This window comes from Doryrhamphus excisus, linkage group LG13, assembly GCF_037039965.1.
Source record: "Doryrhamphus excisus strain RoL-2023G ecotype Guam linkage group LG13, RoL_Dexc_Guam_v1.1, whole genome shotgun sequence".
Taxonomy (NCBI): domain Eukaryota; kingdom Metazoa; phylum Chordata; class Actinopteri; order Syngnathiformes; family Syngnathidae; genus Doryrhamphus; species Doryrhamphus excisus.
The window spans coordinates 13583992-13611950 of NC_136369.1; the positions used below are offsets into that span (position 1 = coordinate 13583992).

A 27959-nucleotide genomic window follows, 5' to 3' on the forward strand; every position below is an offset into this window, starting at 1 on the left:
TTAACAGCTGGGGAATGTTGTACAATTTACAGTTAATTATAATATACGTAGACTCAACAGGGGAGTCCCGACGTCACCTTCCAAGATGGCTGCTCTTCTTAATAGTAATGTTACAAAACCCGTGCAGACGTCCTTAAAAAATTTTTTTTTTCATATCATATCGGCTGTATTTCCATTCGTATACATGCTTGTTTTGGTAGATTACTTTTCTTTTTCATCTTCAATTTCGTACCGGATTTACTTTGAGTGATGAAACACATCAAGTCGAATTAATGCTTGGAAAATTAAGGTATAAAATCTGCTCAAACTTCTTTAATATTTGTCTTTATAGTTGTCTGATAGAGTATAAAGTGTCCACTATTTATGTGGACTGGTGCATGTCTCCACCGTCCTCGTCATCATCCATCCAGTGGGTATGCAAGGATGATCTCCATTGCCATGTCACTAAAGCTTTTCGAAGAAAATAGAATGCTACATTGGTATTATATGTATACTATAGTGGGTAATACAAGTGTAAAGATGACTATAGGGTTGTTATTTCATGTATAAAGGGCTCTAATAAAGTTAAAAACAGTATTCAGGTCGTAAACAGGTTTTCTATGCATCTAACAACAAAAAATATTCAATTTATAAATCGGGAATCCTATTTATCTTATTACTTTATTGTTTTCTTGGGATGGTCTAAAAGTATGCATCTTTGTTGTCAGGGATGAATTGAGTCAGAAAGGGGAAACGAAACTCACAAACACAAGACATAAATTACAGATGGAGCATGAGTGGTGCTGTGATTGTGGAGCTATGAGGTCACTCGGAGGATAGCAGGATTGGATTACTGTGCTGTGGCACAACCTCAATCAGATGTTGGCATTGTGACATGATAATCCCTGACAGATTAGCTACTGTTGCACACCCATTAGCACGCAACCGCTCGCCACATTTCCTTCATGTAATCCTTTGTTTGTCTACGAGAACTTACATTGGATATCATTACTTAGACATTGTCATCCAAAATTCTCACATCCGTTTGAATGTCAATACATTTGCCACTATTTAATCCATCATCAGATATACTACGTGTCCTATATTGGAATAGGTGACTAGACGGGCCGCTGGGCAAGCATCCAGTCAGACAGATAAAGCACAAGGATGAAAATAAAACAGGGTGATAATCCTGAATGATTCAACTGAGCTGCTTTAGCCTGCAGTTGGACAACATGGATGATATTGTCTCATATAAAGTGAAATTCCTGTGTTGGTCTGTCTGTAATGTCACCCAGTGCATGTGTGTCTGCATGGGGTTGTGGTTTGGCGCACAATCTAATCAGTGCTGGGCAAACACAAGCATGTGGTTGTGAAAACCTTCCCACAACTGATCTGCAGGCAAACTGGTGGGCTTTGTTTTAAAAACTTTTAGCCCAGCAGTTATTTAGGGAGGGGATACCTGTCATGATTCATGCAAGCCCTTTATCCTTTCTGCTGAATCATCTGGCAAGATGATGCATCTCCACTGGAAAGCCCTCGAGTCTTCAGACGCAATGCAAGTACGCCCTCTAGTGGTTGTAAACCACATAGCGCTGATGGCTCATACTGGATTTGCACAACATTCAAGTCACCATTGTTGGAACCACAGTGCTGAGTTACAAAACGTAGCTGTGTTTTGCAAAGCTGCACAACAATAAAAAGGTTTTATCGTTCTTGCAAAATCTAAAGTCTGCTGGCGTCAAACTGTATGTCAATCATATCACACTCCATACAGTCGAGGAGGATGTCTAACCAGGGGCACTAGGCCACAGTGTAAACACTACACCATAACAGTAATGGTATAATGGAGTAATATTTTAACTTGGACTGTAGGTGGTTTTGGTCCCACTTAATTGAATGTGTTTGTCCGTAAATATTACATTTAGATTTTCTTTGGATCAAGTATGTTTAACTGTTTTCTGATTTAAAACAACAAACTGCAGTTAGTTAATGTTTTCAATCCCTTCCACATGTATGCAAAACACAAAAAACTAATTTTCTATGGTTAACAATACAATTGTGTGGAAGCATATATTAAATGGGACCTATTATGCTTTTTCCATTTTTCTGACCATGTTATGTTTTCTGACATGTTAAACAATGCCAGAGTTTCAGATAATTAGGTTTGCGCATTTGGAAGTGAGGCCTGAAAGAAGTTTGGAATGGCTTAAAACACGGTAAATCCTTATATGGTTCATAGTTAGGAAGCACTTTGGGCATGTGACCAATCACAGCAGAGTGGGTATACCCCCAGGTGGGCTGTGGGTGGAATAAATTAATATACTGTTTTGGCAGGAAGCACAAACCAAATTAAATACAGCTGGAATAGGTGCAGATTCTGCAAAATCAACAAGTTTTCTGTGCGGGTTATTGTGTGTAGCTGCTCTATAGGAGACCACAACTCAATACAAAGGGTGGAAAATGAGCATAATAGATCCCCTTTAAAGTCAGCACTTGAAATGCCTTGTACAGGGAGAATTATCAACATGGGTCAGTTTCACGATACAATAGGTAAAAGACAATGAAAATAAGTTTTAATTGAGATTTTTAAACACTAAAAAATATGTGCATTATATCAATGTCAATACAATAACTGTACTTTGATGCCGTAGGATCCCCACAGAAAGCTCCACGAAGTATGTGTACTAAGATGAATGACAATGTACAGTAGTCTCCAATGGTGAATACTGAGCGCCAACCTGTTCCGGATGCAATATGATCACTGAGTGAATGAGCTGCTAGCTTTCCTTTCATGCCAACAGACAATTATTAATCACAGAGTCAACGGCTCAAGCTTGGTGATGCTTTATCATTGATTGGTTGGCGGTAGTTCCAACATGGTGATGGAGGGGGACGGGGTCCCACTTCACTTACATACATGGTTCCTTGCAGTCTATTTTGTATCTGGATGGAGCTTGTAGTGTGCTACAGAATTCAGATCCCATGATGGTTCATTTCCTCTTTGTCCTCCGATTCTCTTTGTTATATTTGACATCAACTGCGCTCTGATTGGATCGCTCCTTTGGTTGTCCTTTGGACCACTCCCTCTGCAACTGCTGCAGCATCTCAGATGTCAGCAGTCCATCTCGCACCAGGCGGTTAGTCAGTGAGCTGTCCATTGTCTGTCCAGGGCTTCTTTGTGAGCTTGGAGTTCTTCTGCCTCGCGACATATAGTTCCTGCTGGGGTCGGGACGTCCAGGTACTGTTCCTTGGAGTGGGCCGGTGATGGCCGGGTCGGTGGCTCTGATGAGTCGAGTGATATTTCGTACTCCTTCTTGGATGATGTTGTCGAGTTCCCGCTGAATTTCTCGAACTAAAGCAGTGTCAGGAAACATGTCCATGAAACGGTAACTGGAGAAAAGAACGCTGAGGGTTAGCGTGATGAAGGAAACAGAGACCACCATAACAATAATAACGATCAGTAGAGAGAGGCTGTTATTTCAGAAATATATAACAAAAAAGTTATATTTAAAAGTTGATTAATGATTTGGAGTTCTTTAAATAGCTCAATATGATCACATGGTCATTTTTTAAAACAAGTATATTGCACAACACAGCAGCAACAGAACCAATGCGGAAGCAGCCACCATTAATACAGTATATTAATGTATTCAGTTCATGAATGAGTTCATTGTAAACAACAGTACAGCAAGAAAAAAAGATATTTTCCAGTCCAAACTGTGAAGCCTATACGATGCATCTACTTCTCAATTTAGTTCAGGTGGTTACAATCCAAACAGCAACCTTACCTTAACCAGAGGTAAAGATCCAACACATCGTGAACGGCCTCCAAGTGAACTAGATCTTTGATGTTTTTCGGCGGGGCCACGGGCCAGTTGACATGTCGACAGACCCAATCAAAGGTTAAAGGCTCATCTCGGCTGAACTGACGAGCAAACTGAGGGAGGGACAAGGTGAGGAATCAGTGCAGCAAAAGACTGTTCGATGGATAAGAACTTCCATGTCGGGTTACTTACTAAACACTATCAATGTTATTGAAAAGGCTCGCTGGGAGACGGGATTCTTACCTTTAAGAAGGATGTGCACACAAAAGGTTGCTTCTTGTTGATGGGAGCCGTGCAGAAAACGTAGCGTGACCTCAGGTTGAGCGGGATGTGTTGAATCATGTCCGCCAGGAACTTAAAATCGTCGATGTTGCAGACAAAATAGAGACCGTCTACTTGGGAGAGGCTGACAAAAATGTCCTAAGAAAAAGGACAGAATGTCGGTCAGCTGGTTTAGATTTATTCCTATTGTGTAGTTATTTTCACGAGTGGGAAAAGGTCATTGATTTTAGTTTATTATTGGCTCATGCTGTACTCACAATGAGGTTGGACAGAGTAGCCTCCGGTAAATGGTAGGCAAACATCTCAATCTGCTCTGCCGTAGGATGAAGACCTGCAGTCTGAACAAAGAAAAAGCCATTTTGGAGTGGTGTCACAAAACCGTGTGTGTGTGTTGTGTGTGTGTGTGTGTGTGTGAGATCACCTCAATGGGATCAACCGCGTGACTGAGTATCTCCTTCAAGACAGGAAGATCATCTCTGTGCATGGTGGTAACTTCTCCCTCTTTAAATTTGGAGGAGAACCTGCAACAATAACCTGTTACAAATGTCACAAACAGGTAATCAAACTAAGACACACCTCCCAGCACGACCAGCGATCTGCAGAGCCTGTGACGTGCTGATGGTCTCCATATGCTTCTCCCCTTTCTCGTTGATGTTTGGCTTCACAAGACTGTTGAAGATGATGCGTTTTATGCTCCTGGAGGGAGGAAGACAAATGTCCTGTTGGTTACAAGTACACTACTGGTTTGTTTTGGCAAACCAAACAATGGCCCTTACAAATTCAGACCCATTCCAATAGCATCTGTTGCTACCAGGATCTTGCATGCATCATCAGGGTCATTGAACTTCTTAGCCTGGGACAATTTGGTGCCTGAAAAGATACATTTAAGTTTTAAAAAAAAAAGACAGAAAACAGGCAAGACCACATGCCAAAACACTGACCTGGAGGTAAACTGCCATAAATAACAGCACATTCCAATCCTCTGGCTTCAATCTGCCGGCTTATGGAGTAGATGTCGTTTTTACTGAAGCACACGATGCAATCCCCTGGTTTCAGGTTGTCTAACGATTCCACAGCGTGGTCCAGGATGGAAAATGGTGTAAGACGCTGGTAAGTGTGGACCTGGCGGCAACAATAAAAAGTGAACATTAATAGCACATTAATATGTTTTTGCTGGCGTTTATAAATATTAGCATTATTATTTTGGTGAGGGGGAGGAGAATTATGGTGCTTGGTGGAGATCTATGTTCTTACTACTTTGTAGGCAGATACAGCTCTTGGACCTTGTTAAGATTTTGATGGTGGGGCCAGTGAATGTGTATAAATACTTTATATATATTCAGATATAATGTAAGTCACCTCCACTTCCTCTCCAGTGGTGTACATAAGCTCCCTGATGAAGTCAATGGCTGCAGGTTCCCCACAAACATGAATCTCCTCTGCACAGAGGCCTGCACACACACATAAGTATTATCAGTTTTAATATACATTCATCTGTAAACTACACGGCTTGCTATTAACATTGAATAGTGTTCTAATAATATGTGAAAGTCAACCTCAGATTTATGAATTCATTTCCCCATTAAAAATTATGGACATACAAATATTCTGCACTAGGGTTATACTGTCGCTATTGTATAATATGTACAGGAAAATTGTAATTTTGAAAATTGAAACACTTGAATATAATTCATGATTTGGGTCTAAAACAAAGTCATGTCCCAGGCAGGCCTCATGCATCTTTTCTTATGTTGATATTTCACGTGACCTCACACGACCGATCGACCCACAGGTTGCTATGCGACTTTTAAGGCATGTTTTGGCCAAAAAAATTACACTGAAATTAAAGTTGATCTTCAGGACATTCAAATATTACGAAAAAGTAACAAGTAAGATGAAGATGAAAAGTCCATGCATAGGCAAGTGTGTGTTTGTCAAACCTAGCAGTGCTCTGGTCCAGGCCCAGCCTCGTGCATGATCTCTGATCATTTGAATTTCATCGATCACAGCCACTTCATCTAAAACACACAAACAGAATGCCAGTGAAAAAAAAAAAGATGTAAATCTTTCCACACCTCAAGCAGGTTTTGAGTTTCTGTGTGATTAGGTTTGACACCTCTGCTCTAGATTAATCCATCATTTCACTCTGCTTATGGTTGTTTCCATTCATATCCCAGGATGTTATGTTTTGGTTCGTATGGGTTATTTGCTTATTTACTCATGTATATTATACATAACCGGATATGACGTTTACATCAGTGGCGCATCTGCATAGATCAGTCTTGGTGAATAAGGACGATAGAAACATCTGCATGCTTGCAAAGAACTTTTAGAATTTCATTACTATTTAACTACTAATGGGCTGTATTCAATCACAGGGCTAATTTATTCATTTATTTTGGAAAACGGTGATAAGAGTCAACCCGTTAAATTTGCGTATACATGCGTGTACACAGTGTGATACAGTACACAAATGTGTGTTTTAGTCTCACATGGTGTGGTGACGCTGCACATCTCAATGGTGCAGGCCACGTGAGCAGATGCTCGACCATCTTCATCCACAAACGTCCTCTCTTCGCCAGTCACCAGGTCACATGGCACACCCTGAGAAAATATACACACATGTAGTTCACATGTAGCGAGAGCCCACTCAAATAAAAATGAAAAAAGTAAACATATCATGATAACAGAGCATTGCATACAGAGTCATTGCTCTTCTCAAAGATTTCATGGGCGAGCAGCTTCAGAGGACCACAGTAGACGCCGGACTTTGCAGCAAGGTAGCGTTGGATGGCGTGGTACGTTTTGCCACTGTTAGTGGGACCGGCATGGAAGATCACCTTCCTCTGGATAGCACGAGCCTCTGGGTACCTGAAGAACACATACAATAGAGGTCATGTACACATACAGCATGGACGCACTTAGAAATTAACAGTATTCATTTCATTTAAGTCATGTCCATTATGTAGAACATTGTAATCAATTATTTTCCATTAATGTCTCCAAAACAAAAGTCATTTGACACTTTGTTTCATTTCCAGGCATTCACTAGATAAAGATTTACTTTAACTCAACATTGTCCAGAGTATGCATAACTGGATTTAACTGTACGCATTTTAATTGTTTACCAGTTAGCAGGGACTCTGAGGTCAGAGATCTTCCTCAGGTCATCCATACAATCCAGCATTGGAAAGATTTGCTTGGCATGACGCATGAAGTATGGGTAGATGTCATCTATGTGCCCTACAGACGACAGAAACACAAAAAGACTGTATTATATCTTAAATACTGCTTTGTGTTTTTTTATTTTACACACCTGCTCCGCAGATGATGTCATTGAGGATGATGTGTAGGTCAGCAGGGAGTGATGTCACCTCCAGGATGTATTTTCTAAAATTGATAAAGGCCTGGTGGAAGAGTCGCGCTGCATAAAAGACAAAAACAGAGAAACTGTACATCAATTGTATCATAATGTATAAACATTTAACTTTATATTGCTATTAGTTTACATTTACACAAATAGTTTAAGTAGCCATAAACACTGTTTATCTTCTCATTCTCACCGTCCAGGCCGTTATCTGCAGCTAGCTTCTGAATTTCTTTCTTCTTGTAGAAGCGGTTTACAATTTTCAAAAGCTCACCTAATTAGAACACAATACTTGGGTTAATGTTTGATGAATCTCATATTCTCCACCGTTTCATTCATTTGAACGCAGCGTACGGCACAGGTGACTTGACTGACTTTTGTCTAGAGGCTGCGTCAGCTCGGCTCCAACAGTCCCATCTGCAGACGAGTCGGTCTTCAAAGTGATCGGGATAAAAAGAGACGTGTCCGGGGGTTTTGGAGATGAGGACGAGCTTCTGCTGCTAACAACAGAACCACTCGGGTGTACTTTAAGCAACAAGCCATTGCCAGCAGACACATGACAGCGACTACCGGTGATACGAGCAGTCCGAGTGGTAACATGGCGCCGTAGCCGAGAAAACAAATACAAACACCGGTTTACTGACATCATTTTTTCTTTACAGTTGATATTACACAACTGAGACTGCGTCAAAACGCGACGTTAACGAGTCCCCATAGGTCTCAAACTAAGATAAACACACCGCTAACTTCGTCAGAGGACGGTCAACACTGTCTTCCTGCTAGGATCCCACGTGGGATAGGACCCGTCTGCACATAGCTGTTCACAATGATGCCTGCAATTTATAAAAACAATTCACATTTGTACATTTTAGTGTGAAAATCAGTTATTTTTAAAAATGTTTATTGTTGCAAAAAATGTGTATCCTGTATATGACGCAGACTTACAGTCCATTAAAATGTGGCATATCCTGAAACACCACGAGCGGTAGTTTATAAATATTTAATAAGCTGAGCCCCTAGGACAGCCAATCAGATTTGTCCTTACTAAAAAACCCGGCAAAGGCCCAACAGTTCACAGGTTCCAGCTTCTTTAGAGAGCGTTTTACACAATCTAGCAATTCTTCCTGTATTGGTTTACATTGGTTTGTAAGCATATATACAACAGTGAAAAACGTATTTTAAGCAGCGTGGTTCTAGTCTTGACCTGCTACATATTAGACGTGATTTGTGGAAACTTATGCTGTAAATTGGGGATATATAAAATATAGTTATTTGTCAATATAAATTTCCTTTATTCATGATCAATTTTTTGCTCTATTTAAGGGTTCCTTGTATATACATACACACACAAAATATTTTTGATACGGTGTGTCATTGTAAAAAGATAAACATGCAAAACATCTGTTTCATCACCTTTGCAGTTACAGTACTTGAAAGAACAAATCCAACATGATTAGAAAGACATTGTGTATGGCAGGAAGGAAAAAAATTAAATATTTCTTGTACATAAATGGTGCCCAAATTAAGATACAATATAAGTAACATTCATTGAGCTGAGAAGACAGATGCTCAGTGGTGGAGCCAGGTGCTTTTATGAAATGAACGTCGAGTAACAATTTGCACATGAAAAGGGACAAAAACACATCATATATTATTAGTGTTTTAAATGAAAACATTTTTCATGTAATTTAGTTCCCAACTGTGGATAAAGTGGACCTCTGAGGATTCATGCTTGTAGCATACAGTATTTCCTTTTAGTTTATGTGCAGCTTTTAAGGCATAAAAGTGCAACACAGGCTGCAGGTCAAAGCTCATGGGCTCATTTACCAACACATAAGTTTGGTGACATCGCATAACCGTTCAAATGTCTTAAAGCATCACAGTGACATTGTGAGGAACTGCATTGCTTCCAGTGCTTGCAACAGAAGATTGGGTAGAATTATTACATGAATAGACAGACACACATTGTTGGAAAGTAAACCTGATAGAACCATGCCTATGGTGACAACAGATGGAGTGCAAGAAATTCCTGTCAGAACTCAGTTGTACAATCTTGACACACGTTCCTGAAATACGATTGATGACAAGTAATCCATGGACTTCCATCACCAACGGATACCGTGGTATAACACAATAAGACAAGAGACAAACTCCAGAAAATGAACCTCACAGACACCTAAACTGTGGAAACTGCATTAAAAAAAACAATTGAAAAACAGAAATGTATCAATCTGGAAAGAATCGCTAACTTACAGAACATTCATTTGAAAAGGAGGTTGGCATTTTTCTTGTCCCAAAACAGGAAACAAAATACGGGTTTAAAAACAAATGATCAGATGCGTTTGTTTCTCAAGTCCAAATTTAGCCAACATCTGAGGAAAGAATGACTTATATGTCTGTGTCCAGCCAAATTGCAAAAAACAACATAATTATGTAGGAGTGTTACTAAAAAAAAAAAAAACCTCCTCTTCCAAAAAGGTGTAAGCAGTTGCCAATAACCCTGTCTTGTTTTTCTTCTTTGCTCCTACAAACACAGTTCAGCTTTATATTGTGTGTGTGGTTTTGTGCCTTCAAGATCAAACGCTGTCTCACTGCTTGACATCAGGCACTCAGCAGATTAAGTGTGCTCATGCGTCCAAACGTTTTAGTGCTGTGACGGTGGAAGCACAGCTCACATTTGTGATGGGCTAAGGAAGATGTCACATATATGTGTGTATGTGTGTGTGTGTGTGTGTGTGTGTGTAGTCCACGAAGAGAGCGGGTTAGCCCTCACACCTCTTGCTGCTCAGCAGTGAAGAGTTGGTATGTGGTGTTTGTTTTTCAGTTCATGGCCTCACTCGCCCTCACATCTCTGGCTGCTCCGCACTAGGCTGAGTTCGGGGATCAGGAGACTCATAACGCTGGTGGAAGTTTCGTTTTCTCAACTTCTCTGGGGCTTTCCTCCACAAAACAACCTCCTGAAGACAAAAGCAAAAAAAACACGAGCAGAGAGCTAAGAAGTACAGATTACTGTGCCAATTTTTGGTTAGTAAAATGTACTTCTGATATTTTGCTTCCAGGTGTAGTAAAACCTGTATACAGATGGTATACCTGCTGTTTAAAGTATCGCCTGTCTTCTTCATCCACAAGCACCAGATTCAAGAAGTAGCGTACAGAGAACTTCTTGTTGACATCTCTCATGGTGGGTGTCAAGTCGTACCCTGGTCAAAAACATCAAATGTGAAATACCAATGCATAAAATTTGATCAATCGTTTTGTGATATGTTGTGTAGTCTGATCCCTCAAACCTTTAAGAGGGTCAAAATGTAGTGAAGTATTTGACATCAGCAGAAGGCACTGATGAATCGAGCTCAATGTGATTGCAATAAAGCACTTTGCAACCATCTTATCTGCTCATGCAGATGTTTGCCTGCAAAGTTATCCCTCCAGCTGGCCTTGTAATGGTAAAGTACCATTACAAGAACCGGGAAACTAAGTATTTTAATTTCTCTTGTTTTTCTTGTACATGAAATGCCAAGGTTTTACCTGCCAGAAACAGTCTGATGGGAATTGATTCCCCTTTAACCGGGGCTCCATCCATGATCTCATACTTAGCAACAGTTTCTGTCTCGGTGGTTGTACTGGGACCTGAAATGATAAAGAACATAGAAATTCAACTGGAGGGCTTCGGGGTGTGCATCTGTATATCGTATTTCACACTTGCATTTGCTCCCCACATTATTGTGGATTTATTTTTTTCTGTTTTAAAATTCATGAATGCCTTCATGATAACTTAAATAGAAAGTTGTTTGATGCTGCTATCCGTAGGGAGGAAGAGTGTTACAGCTATGAATCCAGCAGGGGCCGCTGTTTCATAACTCAACGCACTCAACATTTTCCAGCAGGAAGATACTTTGACAAAAGGTGATGTGGTGCAATTACACATTTTGTAAGTACAATACCATATACTGTATGCCTGTAATTGTTTATCTATGTGTAAAACTGAATTTAAATAACTTTATATTAAAAGGTACCAAAAAAAATTAGTTTTACATTCATTATTAATGGCTTTTTCACCATTCACAGGTCTTGGAACATACACCCTGCAAATAGTAGCAATGGACTGCACAATGGTTTTACATTTGCCTTATTTGATCTCAGATGCTCACCTATGCCCGTTATCTCCTTCTTAATGAGCTGCAGCTCCATGTGTTGGATCTTAATCCTGACCAGCAGGAAGTAAATCTTTCCAACAATGACATCCTTCAGGTGGTACCTGGCACGGAGAGACATGGACAGAAGACGTTGAAATGAACAAATGTTTCCGTTTGACTGAGGACTGAGTCACTCATCTTACTTGGATTTATTGTATTCAAACTCGATGTGAAGACAATCTTCTATGCCAACTTCCATCTTGATGGAGTTGTTGATGTCTGGGTAGGTGGCTAACTGGTGGACAATCAGCTCGTACTCCTTCACCAGGTCTGACAGTCGACGCACTATTGTCACCCTGAGAAAATATCTGCAGAGAGACAAGAGACTGTTTGTAAATATTCTTATGGCTTAAAATATTACACCAAGGTAAAATGATGTTATGACACTACCTTAGCCTGACGTTAGCTCCAGTATAGGACTCATAGGGCTTCTCCACCTGCATGAACTCAAAGTCGTAGCTCCTGTTCTGGGTGAGCTCTCCGGGCAGCGCCAACTCTTTCACCAAATCCACAAACTCATGGGTGTTGCTTTTGTCGGAGAAGAGCTCTAAAATAAAGAGTAGATGATGGTAGTGGTCTGCATGCTGTAACTGCAAAATATTTACTTGGTTCATATTGTAATGTAACACACAGCTAGGGTGGTTGGTCGATGGACCCAAAGTTCTGTGTGTTTTGTGCTGTATTGTTCAAATAAAATAAATACTACACATATTTATATATTCTAAACTGTCCAGTTTAGGACAGTGAATGTGTGAATGATTGTTTGATGTGCCCTTGCCCAAAAGTCAGCCCGGGATAGGCTCCAGCATACCCTGCAACCCTAGTGAGAATAAGCGGCGGTCAGTGATATTGGCCCTGTATTTACTTTGTATCGGCTCAATACATGTATATAGGCAGGCAAATTTTTTAATCAAAAAGAGGCAAATTTTTTATACTAATGTGTGTGTGTGTGTGTGTGTGTGTGTGTGTGTGTGTGTGTGTGTGGTGGGGGGTTATATATCATAGTACATTAAAATGTAGCCGTAATAAACTCACCAATCTGTCCAACAAACTCAATGCGGATGCCCTGGTGCTCCAGTCGTTTTCCTCCCTGCTTCACATTTAGATTCACCTGCAGTGTAAACGGTTGTTTATAAGCACTCGTGCATGTTTTAAAATTAAAACCTTTGTCATCACTTGATCAAAACAGCAGTGACTGCCACAAACAAAACAAGACATTAACAGCAGGGAACAATCATTTAAAAAGAGCCACAAATCAATGTGGCAATGTAACAATAAAGCTAAACAAAAGTCACATAACAACTCAGTTTACCTTTCCGGACACAGATTCTCCATCGTAAAACAGATAATGTTTCTCCAATTTGCCATCTTCTGTCTTCACTTCAGCCGTCTTGCGGCTTTCGGCATCGTTGAGCAGGACATCTATTTCACACACAGGCCCGAACAAACCTCCCAGGAAACTCTGAAAGAGACAAAAAATAAACAGAGCACAGTGACTCAGTTGTTAGGGCAATAAAATAAATATGATTATTATTTAGTGGTTCTCATATACTTGTGTTCATTCATATATCCCCGTTCTCTCTCAATTAATCTGTGGTTATGTCTGGAAAATGACACCGTTTTTCTACACATGAAGCGGATGGACATACACAAAGTTCTGTGAGATAACCATAATCATACGTTTTGTGACTTAAGGTGAGTGTTTTAGTATTAATAGTACTGCATTTCTGTACAAGTTCCCACAAACTGGCAACCTACTCATCATCAGTCACTTTTACAATCAGCTTGGAACAGCTCCACATTCTGCAGAAAACAACTACATGCATCATGACCACAGTAATCACATAAGCACCAATGCAAGTATCTGCATTATCAGCCTTCTACACATATGCAGTGTGTGTCACATGCAGGACGTCAGGAGTCCACAACCACTGTCAGGGGGCGTGGTTATTGCAGCTGACTATGATTAAGAACAATCCAACAAGCCTCAGCCCTATGCGAGTAAATGCACACTATTCAAGTCGTCTCCATATTGACAGCTAAGGCACTAATTAAACGTCTGTAAGGATCACACAACTTCTCAGGACAGCATCACCAGAAGTAAAATTATTATTTTCATACCGCTTATCAATTGATGCATTGACTAGAATTACCAGCAGTGATTTCAACTACTTATGACCACATTAAGTTACTGTACAATGTAAATAGTAGCTGTAACACAAACACAGGCGGCCTCACTTGGCTAACTCGACCAGCCCTGCCTAGCTAGCCCCCCCGTCAGCTTTTAAAACCACCAAACAGTCACTGTCAGGCCAAACTGAGAGCGCCTATCGATGTTGTACTTTCATAGATACAATCTCATTTAGTTTTTTTTAGGATAGCACAGTTTTAGTAGTCGTTTTCCCACTCACCATGTTGGCTGTCTAGACACTGGAAGCTAACAGCTAGCCTCTCTCCGATGAAGCTCGTGCGCGTGAACCAGGACGCGGTATCAAGGAAGGAGGGAAGGAGGGAGGGAGGGTAGTCACGTGACAAGAGCCATGTGATGTTGGCAGGGCGTAGCTGCTTAGAACTCATAGGTGGCAACTTCACGCATACTTTGTTTCAAATTATTTGTTTTCAGTAAGTTAATGTCATGCATACGGTATATAACATTATATATAAAAATGTTGAAAAAAATAATTTGTTGAAAAGTACATTTTAATGTATGTTCATATATTCAAATATATTTATATACTTCAACTAAAGTAAATAGCCAGCATGAAAACACATGTGTAATGGTTTATTGTTGTTGATACAGAATATCTATTGTAATTAATAGAATGTGTACAAGGCACAGCATATGGAAAAGCAGAATGCTGAATAATAATATATAGGAATATATGTATTACAGCTCTAGTCTGAGAACTTGGTGCAAGATCCAATCCCCTAAAGCAGGCAACATGGCCATAATCATTATTAGATCCCAATGGGATGCTAACAAAGACAATGCCACACAAACGATGGGCAAAGGTCCCACTCCCTTGCATCCTAACGATTGTCATTTGACACTATACTTAAGCGTCTGACTGGTATGTGTCCAACCTATCTTTGAGAATGAATTGATGAAACCTGCTCGGATGAGAGGCGAAAAGTCTTCTAAGACAACCCGAACAGTCCAGTTAGAATGGATTCAATGCCCTGAGGATACAATGACCTGGATGAATAACAAGAATATTAGGTATAGGTAAAAAGAAGAATTCAGCCCAAGGAAAATTAATTGTTTTCCGGTGATTGAAACCTTTTATTGTTTGGATTTTTGTTTAAGAAAATAGCACATGATGATAACTTAGAATATGACTCACATCTTTTCCTGAGAGTATCTGTTGTGTTGTGCAACATTGTCATGTTTCGTCTTGCTCAGCAAGCAAGCAATTCCCTTAAAATTATTACACAATTCTTTCTGGCTAAATGTAAAGCAGTGAAGACGTCAGAGAAAATAGATCCGTTTTTTTAGTATCAGCAATGTGAGGGCTGCATGAACTGAATTTAAAAAAACATACAATATTCCATTGTATACTTGTGTTAAAGCACACCTGCGGCTATGAACAGGGCCACTGCAAGTGTCGCCGCTATGTGAGGATGCAAAAGCTTTTTAGTATGAAGTGTGGAAGTACAACATGTTGACAATTTTACAGCTGCAGAAGGTGATCTTCTTCCAGATCATTCTCAGCTGGTTTCTCCTGGTCCCGTTGAGACCCACTGAGGAACCGCCTGAAGGCCTCTGAGTATTCTCGCCCAACTAGAAGCAGACAAGGACAGGTCAGAAGACGTAAAAAAATAAAAGTGGAGAACTTCTATGCACTTGAAACAAACCTTTGTATTGTTCTGTGTCTCTGGGTGCCCAAGACTCGCCAGACCCCATCTCGCTTTCTGTATTCACATCAAATGAGTCCATCAGGAACTGACCAGCAGAGCCTTCATAACCAGAACCATCGTCAACTGCCTCCATCAGCATCACAGGATCCTCATCTTCATCTACAGCCTGGGCATCGCTAGGGTTAGAATGACAGTCACACGTTAGACATAAATGATGGAATATGATTATCCACACTAGGGATGCCGAGGGAAGAATTAACAATAATTAATCAGGTAGTGCAAGGATGCAAGGACCACTGCTAAGAAATGACATATTTGTCAAGAAAATACTGCATTTTGGCGGTACTGCATCTTACGGTAAAAAGTGTATTATTAATTAATGTATTATTCATGTATTTTTGCTTTGATATTTCAACTTAAGTGACTTCAAGTGCTTTTTCCTGATATCCCTGATTTCCTGAAGTTTATTGTCGTAAGATTACAATTGTTTTCTCTTTATATTACAACTTTTTTCTTCATATTTTGATTATGTAAAATTACTGCAGATTTTTCTATTTTTTGCAGTTTTTTTGTTTTTAGTTTTCTTGTTAAATTATACTTTTGGAATTTGCCATGGGCCGCAAATGGACCACTGGCCGCACTTTGTACACCCCTGCTTTAGACCGTAAACGAGTTGAGACTGAATCAACAGCACCTCTGCTGGTTGCAGCTCTGTAGTGCACTCCTTTGTACCTCAATGGCTTTAGATTCAAGTGTGTGCTTCAAAATTAATTCTTTACAGTTTAGAATTTAGAAACTGAAACAGTGCTGGAGAGGTGGTATTTTTTGCAGTACCTCTGTCAATCAAAACACCCCAAACGTTATAGGAAGTACGCTACAAAAAACCCCAAAACATTAAATTCAAAGCTCACTATTATTTCTTGGTAATTTATGGAAATAGTCATCTCTATCTCTTTTATTTATACCTGTCACCAACAACTCTATATTCAATACTTTATTAGTAGTTGTAGCATTATGCAGTATTTCCAATAGCAGTGTTTTACCTGTACTACAACTGGCCACAACATTAGGTATACCTGTACACCCTTCCATCCATTCATACCTATGGACAATTTAGAGTCGGCAATTAACCTAACATGCATGTTTTTGGAATGTGGGAGAATATGCAATACCACAATTATCCACAAATTCGGTGTTCATAACAATAACAATACTATTTTCTGAGAGGTGTGTCTAATATTTTGCTATCCTGATTACGCTACAAAATTCACAAAGTAGTCAACAAATATCCAAATGGAAATTGAGTAATCATATATATACAATAGAATATTATTTTTCTCATTCTATAAGTCATACAATTTCAAGCAAGCAAACTTGAAGCCGTGTTCCACATACAAGCACACAGGTACTCAACAATAGACCAGAAGCTGCAGCCGACGTGGCGTCACAGAGCATTTCCCCCTGACGTTTCCTTTTGGCTTCCTGTTCAAGGCCAGCTGACAAACATGAGAACTGCTGCTTTATGTTTTAAACAGCCCTCATCATACGGGATGCCAGATAAGAGTCACTCTGTACAACCAGAGGCATTAGGCAAACACAGGCAATTGTTTAGGGGCCTTAAATGTCTCATTTACTTTCATTTGAAGTACATGTTACTGCAGATTGATAACTGAAGTGGTGTTACCTCAGTGGAGCGGAGACGAGGAGAAGACAAAAGGAAAACTGAAAACTACCAAAGGTGTCTACCTTTTTCGAACGAAACGAACGAAAGCAAGTCATTGCCATTGAGAGATGAAGCTGAGAGTGACACCTTTCACCACAAAGATGTGTGGTTCAGTAGTGTGTATGGCCTCCATGTTGCCTGTATGCGCTCCCTACTATAAAATGCTGATAAAAAGCTGCATGATACCTAGAGATGGTTTTCATGTACTGTAGATAAGGCAAGTCAAATATTCGAATGAGTGCACAGCGTGATGCAGTGTCCTTGGACACCACTGCAATGACAATAATGAACATATTGTTAAAAATGGCTAAATTCTTACAGGTATTGTACAGTTGAAGCAGGCAGTTTGGTCGGCAGTTCAGGACTCCACTCCATCTCTGGACTTTGGTGAGTCACACAGTTTGCACCGTCACCATCAGGCCGACACTTCACAAACTTGTATGCAGCAGTTCTGGGTACTCCTATTAAAAAAGTGGATATTTATGTTGGTTTTAGTGGATTTTAATGCAACACGCCACAGGAGATTACAACATGATGCTGAAACAGGATAACATAACAGTCGACCCACTGGAAGAGGAAGTAATGGACAATTTCTCAACATATTGGATGAATGTAAGGACATTAGCCATAGGTTTTCTCAAGAAAATATTAATCATCCGTTCGTCACAAAAAGGGAGGTGATGTCTGACAGATGAATCATCTGGAAAGGAAATACGCCTCACGCATTGACAGATAAAGTCAAAAACTTGATGTCTCCTTTTATGGCTTTAATGTCAAGTGCTGAAATACATTTGATGAGAAACATGTATTAGAATAAACTATTAACAAGTACAGAACTGTATTGTCTTAATTAAGCCTTTGACTTTGTTAAGAAATTTGGTTCCTCCCTAAGGAGCTAAAATATGAATGACAATAAACAGGCACACATTCAAAAAGAGTGTGTGCATGTTTAACAATCAATTAAATAACATCTTAAATCACCCACAACAAACTAACTTACAAACCAGTTTTCATCCCCACATCAACTTTGGGTTGATAAATGTAAATAAATACAACAAATATATTTGATTTGTATATATTACATATGTATTACATAAGCACTTGAAAATGAGTATATCAGCAGGGTTTATTTATGTTATTTTGTGCTTGGTGATCACTGAAATAGCTTACAAAAACAAAGGGAAACTTTTTTTATTCCCAGCATTAAAATATAATATATATATATATATAATATAATATATAATTATATATTATAATATATAGAATATAATATATATATATATATATATATAAATATACTAGCATGTTAAAAAAAATTAAAAAATTTGCAGGGGCAGTATAATACAAATGATTGATTTTCCTATCCAATTTTATATAATAATGAATATTAATAACTAATATCCCTGTGGAGTATTAATAATACTACAGGGTACATTAACATAGTCTGTACCATTTGCTACGTAACGTGACCCCCTTTATTTCAAAATTATCTCAAAAATTCCCCTTAAATGCACCAATGTTCACTATGAAACCAAAACAACAAACCCACGGTTTCATTTCCTGTGAGTAGTTTCAGGTAAAGTCTTTTTTTTTTTATTGACAGTAACCATTTGTGAATGTGAACATGTCACCCACAGACCATCACACAAGTGGACCTCCGTTTGGCATCTGCCCTTCAGCAGCGAACCGTCTCTACTTGTCAAGTCAAAACAATAAAAGTATCCACTGTGATGTCATCAGCAGAAGTTTCTACAAAATTACCTTGTACGTTGTGTAAGATGAAGACGCCGCAGGCGACGATGAAGAGGGTCGCAGTCATTCTCAGCTTTAGGCCGCAACAATAGGAGAATAAAAACACTTCTTTCCTGTGTTCAGCACTGAGTCCAAGTCCAAGTGCCTAACACACTCAAAGACTCACCCAGACTAAGCTCAGCCCTCTGACTGCGTCATGGTTTCCTGAAAAAAAAAAAAAAAACAACTGTGAGCATCCCCTGTGGAAACTTTTACTTTTGCAGCGTCCAATCATAAAGATCACATCTTTGTCTAAGTGCATACAGAAGGGAAATACCACAAAGATTCCATTTGGCTAACGAGAGGAAGTGGCAGTTAGGTCTTAATTGGCCTGATAATGACAAAGATGAGGAGGATGCATGAGGAAGATTACTCTATGCAGTTCATATGTTGACAGCAAAAGAAACAAAACTACTGATATAGAATTATAGTGACCTCACCGGATCGGAATGTCTAGTGTGTGTTGTGTGCGGACATGTTCAATCGCATTGCTTGTGTGTACTATCGTTTGAATGTCACAAAATTGATTACACAGGTACAGGCCACAATAATAGGTACACCCACACAATGTCACAGGATTCAGTAAAATAACCGTACAGTGTTCCCTTGTTTATCTAAGGGGGAGGTTCCCAAAATAGTCAGCAATAAGTGAAATCTGCTAATTATTATAGAGAACAATAAAAAAATATACTGTATATTAATTTCTACTATGTTACACTCTTCTGCACTCTGTGTATGCTACTGAGACAAAGAGACTGTATGACTGACAAAAGGACTCACTCAGTTCATGCCGTTGTTCTATGGAACAAATGTAAGGTGCTGAAACCAACGCACAAGGCGAATCCTCTTCCTGCCTGTTTGGAGGTGAGAGAGAAGGAAAACAGACACGCATGCACATGGCAATGTATCGAGGCCGGGAAAATTATCAAGTTCATTTTCAGCCACGGCCTAATGCCCGGGAGAAGTCGTGTCACTTTTTAATCAGCCCCTGTAATTTGGCCCCATAACTATAGCCTAGGTTCCTCAATAATAAATATTACAATCATGGCATTGGTTGGTGGCGAAGTCAGCACGTCACACACAGACACTCCTGGAGTCAAAAGAACTACACACACAACACAATAAGTGGATAAAAACAGACAATACACTACCAACGTGTAATGCAGAATATTAACCTGCTACTATGTGAGCTCTAACCACGTGCTTTACAGTCTCTTTTTAAGAAAAACTATACAGCAAAGCACTCTGGGAAACAGGAAGACAGATCCTTGTAAAAATGTCTTTAGGTTCGGAGAGTCATATATTATAAATCCAGGCATGGTGTAAAATTAAATTAATATCGCTCATGCCGCTTTGGTTTCCTCCTCTTTGACTACAAATGGCAGGAGAAGGCGTTGGTGTCAGCTGACACATCAGTACATTACTGTTGCAGGAAGTGGTAACAACCATTTTCTAGGAAGTAACGTGTCATCACACACATTTACTGATCACAGCTAACCCAAAAAAAAGTTCACATTAACACACTGACTTAGTGTTTACTGGAAGTGAAGCTTGTAACAGAACATTGCTGCATATACAGCTGTTGCTCCTATCCTCCTCCATACTGTGGGAGGATTCACAGCGACAAAATATTAATAGGACACATTCAACCAGTCACTACATCTGATAAAGTTAGTCTATGTCGTTTCTATGATTTTATGTACAGTACTTTAAAACTAATTCCTCATCATACAGGCGGCCACACCACCAGTGATGTCACCACAAAATCACAACTCTATCAAAAGAGGAAATCACATGAATTCGGTCAAAGTTAAATGGCCTCGTGGTCAGATGAGACATGTTCAAGTGTAAGACTCTTTCGCAATTTTTTTCTGCTGACAATCATAAAAATATTTTGAGATCAAATCAATCTGATTAGCCAGAACTTTCACAATTTCAGCATGGGACTTTTCAGTACTAAAAGAAATTGATTCTTGGAACAGGAAACAACCGCCCAAAATCATGTGTTTTTGATAGTATTATTTAATTAGTATTGTGCATATATTATCTACAGAGGCATCACTTTTCATTTCAGTATCATCATACATGAACATCGCACTGAGATGTTCATCACATTGCTCAAGAGGTACCACATAGTACTGTGAACTTACTGTGATTGGAGAGGGCATTTACATCACAAAACACCAAGAAAAATAAGTGTTGTGTAAATATCACATGTGTTGTTAAGGTTGACATGCAAAGCATAAGATCACCATATGTTTAAGGTTTCACTGGAATGTGTGCAATGTTGTATCGAAGGAAATGTGCACTGATGTATCTGACCTTATGTAGTACAGCACATAGCATGCACACGCGGCACAAACCGGAAGCAGGGGAATACAAATACTGTGTGCAGGAATTCAGTTGTTAGCAGCCATCCTTGCTTTGAGGCGGTTGATTTTCAGAGGAAGCAGGCCGGCCATCTCCTTACTCAACTCCAGCTCCGTCTCCACGGTGGCGGCGGCATCAGGGTGGGCTTCGCAGTACTGCACAACGTATCTGGATGACAGGTGGAAAAGATGGACAGAATGAGGGTAGGAGAGAACATGTTGAACAGCGTTGTTTCTTATGATGATGTCAACAAATTCAATCACTGCACAAACCAGTATGCTAGCATTTGGAATACAGTTGATCTGTTTAGCAGAACTTTTAATCTAAAAATGGGACAAATACATTTTTTTTCATTTTCTTGAAGGCTTCATAGAAGCTTAGCACAATATATTAAATCGGAATTGACACTCCTTATTATTTTTATCTTGTTTAACATGTGCCTTTGTTCACAGAAAATACACAGACTACATATGAAAGTCATCAACAACTATTCTTGTTATCATTCTTGTTGAAAAGGCACATGTTCTAAGAATGGCTACTGTATTGTATCTTGAATATGCACCCAAAGAAGTGACTTTTGCGTGTGCATTGCCATACTTGTAGTTTTCCAGTGACTTGCTGAGGTTGTCCAGCTGTGTAAGGGGAATAGAGCAGATCAGGCGGCTGTGCAGTCGTGCCAGTCTGAAGCGGGCCACCAGGGTTGGTCTGAGCACCTCTTCCTCCAGGTGCTCAGGAAATTTCCCCTCTGGAGAACACAGAGAATCCAGGAACATCTGGTAGTACCTGCAGAGTAGAGAGTTGAACACAATACATTCATTCATTCATTCATTTTCTACCGCTTTTTCCTCACGAGGGTCGCGGGGGTGCTGGAGCCTATCCCAGCTGTCTTCGGGCGAGAGAACACAATACAGTGATGTGAAAAAGTGTTGGCCTCCTTCCTGATTTCATATTTTTTTGCATGATTGTCAAAGTAAATTCTTCACACCACTGTATCTGTACAGCATGTATGCAAAGTTAGAAAGTCCTTGTATGCACATTAAAGTACACTCACTTAGCAGAAGCAGAGCAAAGATGGTTGAATTTCTTGATGGTGTGGTTGTCGAGAGACTGTGTATCAGCTTGTCGGTTGGCCAGCGTCAGTTTCAAGTCCATCATTTCGTTGTAGGTCTCGGCCAGTTCAAACATGAGCTGTCTGCGGACCATGAGGTAGTACTGGGCATTCAGCTCTATGGAGAGGTAACAGTAAAGTACAGTAGATAACAATGACCAAAAGAAGCACAGCTCAAGGTAGAGGAGTACCGATGCAGATGGTCTCCAGCATGTCAACACGCCGTTTGTGCATCTTGCAGCGGCGCTCAACGTCCTCTTCAAAGAAGGCCAGAGCCCTGAACAGAGCGCTGTGATCCTGCAGGATCTCAATGTGGTCCGTCACGTAGCCGTCCATCTGAAAGTACTCCTTAGCCTGACAGGAGGACAAATGCATAGTTAATGCATATGGGGAGACAGAGCCTTCTCCATGGCTGCCCCCACCCTCTGGAAATCTTTGCCCCATTCACGCCGTGCTTGCCCTGACCTTCCCAGTTTCAAAAAACAACTAAAAACCCACCTCTTTAAATCTGTTTTTAATGTCTAACTTTTTATATCTGACTGTTGTGCCCCGCCTCGCTGTTTCTCATATTTTAACTGTGTATTAACCAATGAATGCTGTATTTTAATGTATCTTTTACTCTGTTTACTTGCTTTATTCAACTCCATTCTTCTGTAAAGTGTCTTTGAGTATTTTGAAAAGCGCTATACAAATTATTATTATTAATAGGGGCGGCACGGCTCGGGTGGTTAGCGCGCAGACGTCACAGCTAGGAGACCAGGGTTCAATTCCACCCTCGGCCATCTCTGTGTGGAGTTTGCATGTTCTCCCCGTGCATGCGTGGGTTTTCTTCGGGTACTCCGGTTTCCTCCCACATTCCAAAAACATGCTAGGTTAATTGGCCACTCCAAATTGTCCATAGGTATGAATGTGAGTGTGAATGGTTGTTTGTCTATATGTGCCCTGTGATTGGCTGGCGATCAATCCAGGGTGTACCCCGCCTCTCTCGCCCTAAGACAGCTGGGATAGGCTCCAGCACCCCCCGCGACCCTCGTGAGGAAAAGCGGTAGAAAATGAATGAATGAATGAATTATTAATAGGTGTGTATTTAATTCCTCGGTCACTTCATTGTCTATTAGTATTACACAATCTCCTTTAGTGCAACTGAACATCAAAGTGAAAAACATCAATCATACAAAGTTACGTCATTTAAGTCGATTGCTACAAAAAATAATAAGAGCAAACTGTGTATATGTCTTCAAATAGATGTTCTACAACAAGTTTCAGAAGTGTCCTTAAGTTAAATAATCACATGTTACACTGAAATCTAACCCAAGTTGTGTGTTTGCAGTTTGCGTTGCACATACAGTACCTGTGTGACATTGTTCTGTCCCACCAGAAAAATATTTCTGGCTTCAGTGAAGTCCAGCGGAAGCAAGCAGCTCACCTAGAAATCCCAAATGAGCCAGTATGATCATGTTGCCACCAACTGGATACTTCAGTATTGCTAGTGTTGAGGCCGACCAAATGTAGCATATATCAGTACAAGATGGTAACAGCAGATATTTGGTAGAGTATCATAAATAGCATGTTACATTACACTAATAAATACAGTATGACGGTAGAACATCATGCAGACCTTTTCCTCCAGACTGGCAATTGAGTCAAATGTGTCCTCGGAGCCGAACCGAAGCGCGCTTTTCCTGACTTTCTCTTCCTCCTCCTCCTCAAGCCTCCTCTTCCTCTTCAAGTCCTCCTGGAGATCGGTATCCAGCTCCCCGATGTTGTCCTGCTCACATGGAGACACACACCAAGAGATGAATACTGAGGCTGCAGATGCAACTGTCATGACTTAGGTCTGCACAAGGAGTGTGTCCCTGGCGTCACTGAAACAAGATGCCACCTGAAGCACTTTCTTGGCATCCTGGAGGAGGTTGAGACAGTATTTGATCCAGCATCTCGCTATTTCCGCTCTCTTCTGTCTCAGCTGATCTCGTCTCTCGCTCTCAATCTCACCTAGAAGAGAGAAAATGCTTACTCATTTTTGTATGAATCTACCTTTTGTATGTACAGTATTATACCCTTCTTAGGCTGTTCTATTTACCTGCCCTTACAATGTACTGCGTGACCACTGTCTGACTGAATATTTTTTTTCAACCTTCAGGTTATAAAAAGAAAAATAAATCAAGTAAGTGGGAGTCCACTACTGTCTGGTGGGCCTGGTTGATACATAAATTTGACAGCAGATGGTGCTGTTTATGGTGACCTGGCACCAGTTTATGGACGCTGACATTAAAAGAAAAATAAAACTGTGACAGAGAAACACCCACAGAAACCTTCTTGCTTTTAACTCTCAGTGTTGTCAGTAGAAGCTGTCAACTGAACTGACATCTAGATTTGTGGACTCAAATCTGTAAATTGACCCAAGGAAGATAAGATAAGATATGCCTTTATTCGTTCCTCAGTGGGGAAATTTGCAGGAAAAGAGTATAATTTTTTTTTTTTTTTACTAAAAAAAGGACAAAACTAGTACTCACTTTCCTGCGCAGCAGCCTCTGAAGGAGCTTCTCCTGCCAAAGCCGATATGACGGTGGCTGCTGAGAGGCAATGTCTGCCCTCCATGTAGTACCCCTGGGAGGTAACCACACACAAACCTTGTGACTTGTGAAAACCAAAATCTTTGCTTGCACTGCAGAACCCAAATCAGTCAAGCAAAAATTAGCATATTGACAAAAATAGTTGTACAAACACTGAAATGATACCTAGTACATGTTGTGGCCCAATAATAAAAAAAAACCCATCCAGATTCTATTAAAACCGACTACAGGTGGCCTTCGGCTTACGATGTTACGTTACGTGGTTACGTACATGCTCCCATAAATTGTTTATACAAACCTAATTTTGGTCGGTAAACTATAACAAAAGAACACAATATTTGCAACTCACACAGAACCACACGACTCTCAACACTGTTGCTACACCCTCGTAAGAGTAAAAGATCGTATTGGAACGTTTACCACAACGTTGCAAGGATGATGATGATGATGATGATGATCTCTTTACTGCAAAAACAAGTTACTGTTTGCTGCAACCAATCAAATAACACACATGTCTTTCTGCATGGAGAGCCATCCTCATTCAGCTTGTCATGAAAGTCAGAAAACTGTTTAACACTACAAATAACTGTCAGGTTGCTAGAGTATCCTTGAGCATGTAAAAGGATATTTTATCCAATAATTACAGTAGAGATATGCATATGTTGTCAACAGGCACATCACACTGAGGTGTGAAAAAAGGAGAAACACAATTATTTCAGTCATCTGGCTAATTTAATGCAAGGAAACATATTGAATGAGCTCCAAGTTCTGCTGCCGATACCACAACATGTATAGAAGTAAAAAAAACAGTAAAACACAACACGTTGAGCAAACACAGTGGCGGTCTGAAACATAAAATGTGCCGTGACCTTTGTAGTATGTCTACTTGTTCTTTGTGGCCGGGAAGCTGTTTATCATTAGGTTGTATCCTGCACAATCAAATGTGAATTGAAAATATTACAGACTCTGCAATTATTGTTATTATAAGTATTTATCAGTGAAGTTTACTTTGCAAATCGATTTTGGTGTGCACCCCCGCCCCTACTGTCCATCAATCTCTGTGTATAGTCTGAGTGATTTCAGAGTTAATTTAGGTAGAAGAGCAGACTTACATCGCAGCCTAGGAAAGGAACTCATACGCAATCCGAGCACCACCCGTAATTGAAATCCGGTGAGGCCTTACCTTTGTGATGTAGTACTGCGACAGTGTTGCTGCGTTCAGGGCCCACTCCATTGGACTGAACTGATTTAACTGCAGTTGTCTTTGCAGGGTGCTATGGCAGTAGGTGGCAGCTCGCTCAGTTTGACCTAGCAAGACATTTATGTTGTTATTTTCAACAAAAACACAAGCATGCAGCCAAAATATATAATACATTGACTCACCAAGGTTTTTATAGACCTGAGCGAGGTAATACATAGTGTGGGTGTAGGCTAGCTCAAACCTGGTACAAGTAAAGAACAAACCAAGTCAAGCAGAACATGACATCCAGTTTATTCCATCTATCACAATAACTTACTTTTTGCCCCTTTCCTGATGTGTCAGCATCTTCTCATTGGTAGTAAAGTACTCTACCAAATCAGTGGGAGGACTTCCATCCTGGAAATCAAAATGTCCGTCTTAATTGCAGTCATGCCGGACACACAATGTCCCGACATTTTCAACTTTACCTCCTTCATATAGCGCAAATATATGGATTCCGCTGTTTCCAGGAATCCCTGTGCCATCTCTGTCTCATCCCGGCCTGCCCAAAGGATGCCTAGTTGGTTCTGGAACCACACAAAAACATGAACATCTTTTTGAATTCCACTTTAAATGAGTCATTTTTTTAAAAATTGCTTCGGCCTGAAACGTATATATCAAATATTAATTATATTTTAGGTGGGGCGGCACGGCGGACGAGTGATTAGACCCCACAGCTAGGAGACCAGGGTTCAATTCCACCCTCGGCACAGACAAGTTCAAGTTCATGCGTGGGTTTTCTCCGGGTACTCCGGTTTCCTCCCACATTCCAAAAAGGTGCTAGGTTAATTGACTCCAAATTGTCAATAGGTATGAATGTGAGTGTGAATGGTTGTTTGTCTATATGTGCCCTGTGATTGGCTGGCGACCAGTCCAGGGTGTACCCCGCCTCTTGTCCGAAGACAGCTGGGATAGGCTCCAGCACACCCCTCGTGAGGAAAAGCGGTAGAAAATGAATGAATGAATTATATTTTAGGGCTGGGTAGGTTAGTTCCTAAATAACTACTCTTCATTAAGTGTAGCTAATGTAGCTAAAGGGCCGTTAGCCAGATAGCATCTTGACTTTTGCTTTACCATGATAATGATAATGATAATTACCCTGACATGGATGAACAACGACACACTCTCAGTGGTCACTCTGCATCTCTCCAGTAGTTTCATGCAGTTCATTAGATGTTCTTGTCCCGCTGATAGCTCCTCTGTGTCAACATGGTTCACGCCCAGGTAATACTCCACCGCTGCGAGTCTAGCGGTTCTCTGGCCGGCCGGCGAGTCCCCGCTGAAGCCCCGTTCGAACAACTCCTCCAACAGGCCGTCCACCGGCTGCCCGGTCGGCCGCTGGTCGCCGCCTTCCGCACCGCTGTCTTCCTCTCCGTCACTGACTTCGAAGCTCTTCAGCGAGCAGTGTATCTCCCTGAGGATCTCTCTTGCTTTGTACTTGGAACGAAAGGGGTCGTTTTCTGGGTCATTTCGAGATTCGACATCTGTGAGGTTTTGGGCGTTGGTGAATTTATCGCAGATTGCTTTCCACTCTTCGCTGCCGAGTGACGCCATGTTTAATGTTTGTCTTCTTTGTTTGTTGTGATCCCACAGTGTGCGGTAGCGCCCCCTGCTTGTGGAAGTGACACATTACGTCTACAGTCTG

The 27959-nt window shown here is 40.4% G+C and overlaps 4 protein-coding genes across 4 annotated transcripts; all 4 read right to left on the bottom strand.

Moving 5' to 3' along the window:
* Positions 1-2477: 2477 nt before the first annotated feature.
* Positions 2478-8270, bottom strand: supv3l1 (SUV3-like helicase). The gene is made up of 16 exons (XM_058089020.2): positions 7831-8270; positions 7652-7729; positions 7405-7512; positions 7217-7331; positions 6791-6959; positions 6581-6692; positions 6029-6106; positions 5448-5539; positions 5030-5210; positions 4865-4958; positions 4665-4784; positions 4510-4609; positions 4346-4426; positions 4050-4226; positions 3771-3919; positions 2478-3372 (listed from the first exon to the last, which is right to left on the bottom strand). Exons 1-16 carry the CDS (start codon positions 8102-8104, stop codon positions 2973-2975), a joined length of 2328 nt encoding a protein of 775 aa, XP_057945003.2. The 5' UTR covers positions 8105-8270; the 3' UTR covers positions 2478-2972.
* A 453-nt stretch (positions 8271-8723) lies between these two features.
* On the bottom strand, positions 8724-14197 carry vps26a (VPS26, retromer complex component A). The gene is made up of 9 exons (XM_058088954.2): positions 14060-14197; positions 12961-13110; positions 12684-12759; positions 12039-12195; positions 11792-11956; positions 11604-11710; positions 10981-11082; positions 10546-10655; positions 8724-10412 (listed from the first exon to the last, which is right to left on the bottom strand). Exons 1-9 carry the CDS (start codon positions 14060-14062, stop codon positions 10299-10301), a joined length of 984 nt encoding a protein of 327 aa, XP_057944937.1. The 5' UTR covers positions 14063-14197; the 3' UTR covers positions 8724-10298.
* Positions 14198-14907: 710 nt separating this feature from the next.
* On the bottom strand, positions 14908-19150 carry srgn (serglycin). The gene is made up of 4 exons (XM_058089115.2): positions 18991-19150; positions 17549-17690; positions 15504-15682; positions 14908-15429 (listed from the first exon to the last, which is right to left on the bottom strand). The coding sequence occupies exons 1-4, from the start codon at positions 19046-19048 to the stop codon at positions 15320-15322; spliced, it is 489 nt and encodes a 162-aa protein (XP_057945098.2). The 5' UTR covers positions 19049-19150; the 3' UTR covers positions 14908-15319.
* Positions 19151-21017: 1867 nt separating this feature from the next.
* On the bottom strand, positions 21018-27916 carry kifbp (kinesin family binding protein). Its single transcript, XM_058089053.2, has 13 exons — positions 27413-27916; positions 26743-26841; positions 26592-26671; positions 26458-26516; positions 26258-26382; positions 25015-25108; positions 24381-24493; positions 24117-24266; positions 23850-23924; positions 22690-22852; positions 22442-22616; positions 21988-22173; positions 21018-21558 (listed from the first exon to the last, which is right to left on the bottom strand). Exons 1-13 carry the CDS (start codon positions 27866-27868, stop codon positions 21420-21422), a joined length of 1914 nt encoding a protein of 637 aa, XP_057945036.2. The 5' UTR covers positions 27869-27916; the 3' UTR covers positions 21018-21419.
* Between the last annotated feature and the right edge of the window lie 43 nt (positions 27917-27959).

What these genes read in the sequence shown, in the direction of transcription:
- supv3l1 (XM_058089020.2), bottom strand. Translation starts at nt 8,104, where the DNA reads ATGATGTCAGTAAACCGGTGTTTGTATTTGTTTTCTCGGCTACGGCGC. An exon ending in CTCAGAGTCCCTGCTAACTG is followed by an intron (nt 6,960 to 7,216) that starts GTAAACAATTAA and finishes TGTGTTCTTCAG; the next exon opens with GTACCCAGAGGCTCGTGCTA. An exon ending in TTGAGAAGAGCAATGACTCT is followed by an intron (nt 6,693 to 6,790) that starts GTATGCAATGCT and finishes ATATTTTCTCAG; the next exon opens with GGTGTGCCATGTGACCTGGT.
- vps26a (XM_058088954.2), bottom strand. An exon ending in GAGAATCTGTGTCCGGAAAG is followed by an intron (nt 12,760 to 12,960) that starts GTAAACTGAGTT and finishes TTTACACTGCAG; the next exon opens with GTGAATCTAAATGTGAAGCA. An exon ending in GAAGGAGATAACGGGCATAG is followed by an intron (nt 11,083 to 11,603) that starts GTGAGCATCTGA and finishes TTATCATTTCAG; the next exon opens with GTCCCAGTACAACCACCGAG.
- srgn (XM_058089115.2), bottom strand. Translation starts at nt 19,048, where the DNA reads ATGACTGCGACCCTCTTCATCGTCGCCTGCGGCGTCTTCATCTTACAC. An exon ending in CATCTTACACAACGTACAAG is followed by an intron (nt 17,691 to 18,990) that starts GTAATTTTGTAG and finishes CTTTTTTAATAG; the next exon opens with GAGTACCCAGAACTGCTGCA. An exon ending in GCTTCAACTGTACAATACCT is followed by an intron (nt 15,683 to 17,548) that starts GTAAGAATTTAG and finishes TTCTAACCCTAG; the next exon opens with CGATGCCCAGGCTGTAGATG.
- kifbp (XM_058089053.2), bottom strand. Translation starts at nt 27,868, where the DNA reads ATGGCGTCACTCGGCAGCGAAGAGTGGAAAGCAATCTGCGATAAATTC. An exon ending in CGTTGTTCATCCATGTCAGG is followed by an intron (nt 26,842 to 27,412) that starts GTAATTATCATT and finishes GTGTGGTTCCAG; the next exon opens with AACCAACTAGGCATCCTTTG. An exon ending in CGCAGTACTACATCACAAAG is followed by an intron (nt 25,109 to 26,257) that starts GTAAGGCCTCAC and finishes GTTACCTCCCAG; the next exon opens with GGGTACTACATGGAGGGCAG.